This window comes from Cynoglossus semilaevis, chromosome 17, assembly GCF_000523025.1.
Source record: "Cynoglossus semilaevis isolate Cse_v1.0 chromosome 17, Cse_v1.0, whole genome shotgun sequence".
In the NCBI taxonomy this organism is placed as follows: domain Eukaryota; kingdom Metazoa; phylum Chordata; class Actinopteri; order Pleuronectiformes; family Cynoglossidae; genus Cynoglossus; species Cynoglossus semilaevis.
Window position 1 is genome coordinate 14,604,567 of NC_024323.1, and position 5,902 is coordinate 14,610,468.

At 43.5% G+C, this 5,902-nt stretch overlaps 2 protein-coding genes across 2 annotated transcripts in view; both read left to right on the forward strand.

Annotated features, from left to right (window-relative positions):
• nags (N-acetylglutamate synthase) overlaps nucleotides 1-3,143 on the forward strand; it is a 3,996-nt gene extending 853 nt beyond the window's left edge. Inside the window, exons 2-9 of the mRNA XM_017040253.2 lie at nucleotides 96-142; nucleotides 287-415; nucleotides 569-782; nucleotides 930-1,110; nucleotides 1,206-1,245; nucleotides 1,317-1,448; nucleotides 2,001-2,183; nucleotides 2,257-3,143. Of these exons, the coding sequence (XP_016895742.1) occupies nucleotides 96-142; nucleotides 287-415; nucleotides 569-782; nucleotides 930-1,110; nucleotides 1,206-1,245; nucleotides 1,317-1,448; nucleotides 2,001-2,183; nucleotides 2,257-2,425 (1,095 nt within the window). The 3' untranslated portion in view covers nucleotides 2,426-3,143. The remainder of the gene's footprint in view (nucleotides 1-95; nucleotides 143-286; nucleotides 416-568; nucleotides 783-929; nucleotides 1,111-1,205; nucleotides 1,246-1,316; nucleotides 1,449-2,000; nucleotides 2,184-2,256) is intronic.
• Nucleotides 3,144-3,626: 483 nt separating this feature from the next.
• On the forward strand, nucleotides 3,627-4,809 carry coa3b (cytochrome C oxidase assembly factor 3b). Its single transcript, XM_008330617.3, has 2 exons — nucleotides 3,627-3,835; nucleotides 4,429-4,809. Exons 1-2 carry the CDS (start codon nucleotides 3,661-3,663, stop codon nucleotides 4,533-4,535), a joined length of 282 nt encoding a protein of 93 aa, XP_008328839.1. The 5' UTR covers nucleotides 3,627-3,660; the 3' UTR covers nucleotides 4,536-4,809.
• Nucleotides 4,810-5,902: the final 1,093 nt, after the last annotated feature.

Genomic DNA, 5,902 nt, shown 5'->3' on the forward strand with positions numbered 1-5,902 from the left:
CTGGAGGTGGGATGAAGTTGTTTATGTTAAAAAAAAGCAGCCACATTTTTAAAAGTTTGTTTCCAATTTCTTTGAGTACCTCTGATGCCCCCTAGAGGAGACATAGTGTATCCTCAAACACCGGTGTAGTCCAACCTCAAATGTAGTTCAACTTGTTCCATTTTATTTTATTGACTTGGATTCGACTGTAAAAGAACTATGAAAATAATAACATGCAGCTCCACGTAGTCGTGTTTTCAGTTCAACGTTATGGACGTTACGTTTTTGTACGTATTTGTGGACCCAGTCGGGGTTGCAAAGGGGTGGAAAGACCCCGGCGCGGGGGGAGGGCCCTGCAGCGGCACTGGCGGTCCGTCCTGCCGTTTTTCTCTGCCGAGTCCTTCCTGCTGCTGCACGAGGCCGGGCGAGGGAGCAGGTCAGTGGTCAGAAAACAACCACTCAGAGCAGTGCAAACGTTTGACCTTTGAACTCACAGACGTGGTTCGATGTAGATGCTGTATTTATATTTTTGACAAACATTTTCTCTAGTTTTTTTTTGTTTTTTTCTTGATCTCTTCTCGCCCAACAGTTTGCCGGAGCACGTTGCGGTGGACCCCAGCCTCCTCCAGTGGAGTCTGGACTGCGGGACCATCCCTGTGGTCTGTCCGGTGGGCAGAGACGACCAGGGCTGCTCTGTGCTGTTGAACCCAACGGAGGTGACGGCTGCCATCGCCCGAGTGCTGCAGCCGCACAAAGTCATGTTCCTGAACAACTGCGGAGCCCTGCGCAGCCAAGAACACAAGGCACGGAGAGCGACCTCTTGTGGAATATGTTTTGTTAGACAGAACCTGTTTTATCTCTGACTCTGTTTTATCTCTGACTCCAGCCTGGACGTATTTAAAACACAGCCTTTTTAATGTATCACGTACACTTTATGTACCCTGATCCAGGTGTTGGACACAGTGTCACTACCTGCTGATCTGCCCAGTCTATCGACTGCAGCGTGTTTGAGCACCGACCAATGCCACAAAGTGACCACCATCGCCAGGCTGCTCAACCAGCTGCCGGGTGAGTCCTCGGCAGTGATCACCTCGGCCGACACGCTGCTGACGGAGCTGTTCAGTCACAGAGGGGACTGACTGACTGACTGACTGACTGTCTGACTGACTGACTGACTGTTTAACTGTCTGATGTTCTAATTCTCTCCATCTGACGTTCCACCTCAGGGTCAGGAACACTCTTTAAGAATGGAGACCCCATACATCGGTGAGTTGACCTCTGACCTCCTTCAGTCCAGTGACCAGTGCCTGTGTACTGGCGGTCTTCTGTCTGTGCAGGTACACCTGTCTGGAGGGGATCGATGTGGAGCGTCTGCTGGCTCTCATCAACCAATCGTTTGACAGAACTCTCAGAGAAGACTACATCAAGTCCCTGAACGGACGACTTCACTCCATCTACCTCTCTGAGGGGTGTGTAAAAGTACTGACAGATTCACAAGCATCATCTGAAAGTCCACAGGGTACAGAGTGACCAAAAAGGATTCAAATCCCAGGTCTTTGACTCCAGCTCCGTCTGAGTGGAGGATTATTAAAACCTGTTTAAAACCCCCAGAGCTTCTTGACCAACGAGCTCTGCTCCTACTTCAGTGCTCTATATTCCCTCACGATCTCGGACCAATGAGCTCTGCTCCTACTTCAGTGCTCTGTATTCCCTCACGATCTCTCCGCTCGTCTAGGGAATGTCATATGGCAGGTTCTCTCCATGAGTTGGAGTTCCTCCTCTAACTTCCTTCTGCGTTTGTTTCCTACCCACTGGTCTCCTTTCAGGGGTTCCTCTGTGTAACCTGACTGGGTTTAATCCTCCTCTTGTAAGTCACTGTGGATAAAAGCGTATGATAAATGTATGAATGTAGATGTAAATGAGTCCTGATGAAATTAGCCCCTAGTGGTAAGGTGAGGTAATACCCCGGGGTCCACTGACTCACTGACGTCCTGTCATTTTCTGACCTCTGTGACCTCCAGCTACCACGCTGCAGCCATCATCACCATGGAGCCCGTGAACGGCGGCACTCCGTACCTGGACAAGTTTGTGGTGCGGAGCAGTAAGCAGGGCCAGGGCACCAGCCAGATCCTGTGGGAGTGCATCAAACAGGACCTGGGGAAGCTGTTCTGGAGGTCCAGAGCCACCAACTGGATCAACCCCTGGTGAGACACCCAGTCTGGAGCTGCAGCTTCTGTAGTTTCTACACGATTTCAACACGTGTGCTGGTTATTGCAGGTATTTCAAACACTGTGACGGCAGTTTTGTGAAAGGGAAGTGGACCGTCTTCTGGTACGGCCTGACAGACATCAGAGATTCCTATGAGCTGGTGGAGTTCGCCATGAACCTCCCCAGCTCCTTCTGTAACTCCACCTCTGCCACCTCCTCCGCAGCTGTGGCCTCCTGAGGCACCTGCTGTCCACTGAGGGGTAAAACTGTGCTCTGGTTTCTTAATCAGAAACAGTGGACTGTCCACTGCACCTTAGGTCTTAAAGAAGCTTTCCTTCTCTGGTTTACACTTTTCACTCAGTTTTTTCCCTAGAGATTTTTTTAGAGATGAAAAAAAAGAGCCTTAAATTCATAAAAATGCTAAACAAAGATTGAGCCATATTTTTGAGCCCCAACCAAACACAAACACGTGTATAGTCAGCAGCAGTGTGTGAATGGACGTGAACAAATGGCACACTCAGAGGCAGATGCCTTTCCATAAATATCGTTTTATGGCTGGTGGAAATGTGCTGTTAACGTGTCATTTAAAAGTGATTTAAAAGAGTACAGTTACTTGATATTCCTTTTTGTGGATACCTACAGTACCACACAAGTACACACTCCAAACAGCAGCCTTACAGTTCGACTGCTGGCCAGTCAAACCACTTGCTGCATGTTGTTTGATTTTTCTCACCAAAATTCCTATCTATTCTTCTGTCTCCAGATTAAGGAAAAAGCGACACCTACAGTAAAAAGGTAGCTATTGGTGATGCTGGGGTGTTGGTTAAATGTTCTATTGACACTGAGTTCAACTTTACCACACAGTAGTTCCAGTTTAAAGAAAGCAGGTATTGCTGTGCTGAGCTGTGTGTATTTCGGGAATGCATTTACTGAGGAAATAAAAGTGAATGAATGCAGTGATGTAGTTTTATTTATTTTTTCTTTTAAGGTTTCAAGACAGCGGTGATGTTAAAAATGACACAGAAAAGAGCAAGTTTCAGTTTAATAATTTTCAGTTATTAATTTCATGTATTTTTCATTCGTGGAGCTTTTATCCCAGAAAAGTGTTATACACATTAAAAATATAATAAAAGCTTTATTATTTTATGTTTTTATAATTTAAAAAAGTAATATGTCTTGGGTTTTTTATTTGATAATTTTTTATTGAGAATACGGAAACGTTTTCGGAAGTGTACACTCGTTACGCGTAAATGTAAATGTGTTGGTATATAGCTGTAAAAGCTCGCATGTTATTCGGTAAATACAATATTAAGGTCTGGTTATAGTATTCATTTAAACATGTGAGTCGTGTTTAAATGTGTTCAATTTTTTAGACTGACACTTTATTAGAAAATACTTAAAAATAACTTTCAAAAGCTACATGCTAACGCAAATTAGCGGCAGCTCACCTGATAGCATCTTCCAAGCCAAAACATGGGAGACACTGGAGCTGAAGTGCCAAAGGGACAGACGTCCACAGCGGCAGAGAAGCAGCAGCAGCAGCTTCGCCGCCTTCAGGAGCTCAGCTCCATGAAGAAAAATACTGCGCGGCTCCGCACGAGGAACCTGCTGACCGGTGTGACCATTGGAGCGTTTGTGCTGGGAGTTTGTATCCTTCAGACTGCTCCGTGTGTCCAGCTGATGATGTAAAGTGTCCTTCATTCGGAAAAATGATAGCAAAGAAGGTTAAACTCAGGTCAATAATTTGTTGGCGATAACACTTAGCAGGATGTGATTTGGTATCTATTTGGTCACCTGGTTTCATTATTTTATTGATTGTTAAAAACCACGAATTAAATAGGTTAATAATTAGTTTAATAAGTTGAAACAAGTCCCATTTTGTACATGAATTTTTACAATGCGAGTAGACAGATTTTAAACATATATAAACGGTATATATTTAACTTATCTAGTGGAGAAAGCTATGTCTATACAACAGGATATTTAATGGTGAATAAAATTAACATAATATTTGATGATGGTATATTAAGAAAGCACATGTTGAGAATGAATTATTCTATTGTCATTGAAGACATAAGAAAGCACATGTTGAGAATGAATTAGTCTATTGTCATTGCAGACTAAAATTGTGTTCTAAATTTTTGTGATTTTTATCTCAACATTTATATAATGAATCTTTTAATTTTCTACTGTGTGTTTCACGGTAAAAGTACAGTATTTTCCCTGACCAAATGTGTCCAGTCGGCTACACGATCATGTCTGTCAGTCAGGAGAAAATCGTAGACGAGCTGGATAAGGAAGCTAAGATTCATATCTTCAAGGGTCCACGAACCGGGGCCAACTCCTGACCTGCTGTTGGCAACAAGGACGGCAGCACGTGTGACCGCTGAGGCAGAGCAGCTCCAGGTCACATCAGCGGAGTTTCCCTCAGTCAGAACACGGACTTTGTTGTCAAAACTCACGCAGGTTTGATTTTTGTTTTCCATCTCACAATGACATGAAATCTACGGACAAAATTGTTGACTGTTTTCAAAATTCTTCTAAAACAAAATTCAGCAGTTTCCCATTTACAGTTCCTCAGCTGGGTATGGAGTATATATTTTTCTTTTTTTTAGTTGAGAATTATTGATATATATATCTTTTCTTCTTCTTTTTTTAGTTGAGAATGATTTTTTTGATGATAATTAAATGTCAAATATAAATAAGAGTTTCTTTGAGGTTTGGAAATTGAATTTCAATTGCAAACAATTGTGTGTATTTGTGGAAAACTAATTCTATTGTGGTCTATTCAAATGTATATTCTGGGTGTTCACAGCATCAGTGTATTTATGTAAACCTGACTGGTGCCTGTAGCTTCACTAATTCAGGTCTAAGTCCGGTTTAAGATGTAGTGGAGAAAAGATGTACATGTTTTTCAAGGTGGGTATTGTGGCAACATGTGACCACCAGAGGGCGCAACAGCACTAGATTAGAATGTGACAAAACCACTCTGCATCGTGTTGCTATTTTCAAGCACTTTTTTGACCGTTTACTCTCGTGAAATCGTTACGGCCTCTGACATGACGTCATCAACACATTATTAAACTCCAACTCAAGTCACGTGATTGGTCATCGTCTGATTTCTTCAGCCAAGTTTGCCCACAATGCACTCTGCTCCTTGTATGTGGTGATCAAGTTTCTCAGACCTTCCACGAAGCTGGACTAAAGTGAGTACACGTGTAAGTTCCAAATGGACCCAGTAGAGGGAGTCTGAGACAGCTTTAACAACATGCCCCCTCAATATGACGCCCTCACCCCCTCACTTCCCCCCACCTCTTGAAAATCACCAACTATCCTCCTCTTGTGACACTGACTCTGGGATGCAGCGCCACACGATGTGGATATTAGACGTTGTATTTTTCCCTCCACGTCGTCCACGTCATCAAGGCCAGAACAGCTCACAGTTTTCAGATTATCACCGAGGTGGAGCAGACGGACCTCGTTTTTATTGACGTTCTTGACATTTAGTGTCTTTAAAACTAAAATATAAAAATAAATTTTATTTCTGTCACTGCATTTGATTATTTATTTGTTTTTATCATTTGAAGTTCTGTCCGCTCCTGTACGAACGTTTTCTCTCCGTGTGTTCAGTCCTATATTCACTGCAGTTGGCCAGTTCAGACTTGTCTGTGTGTGTGTGTAGGGAGGTGGGGTTTGGGGGGGGGGGTGGGGGTGC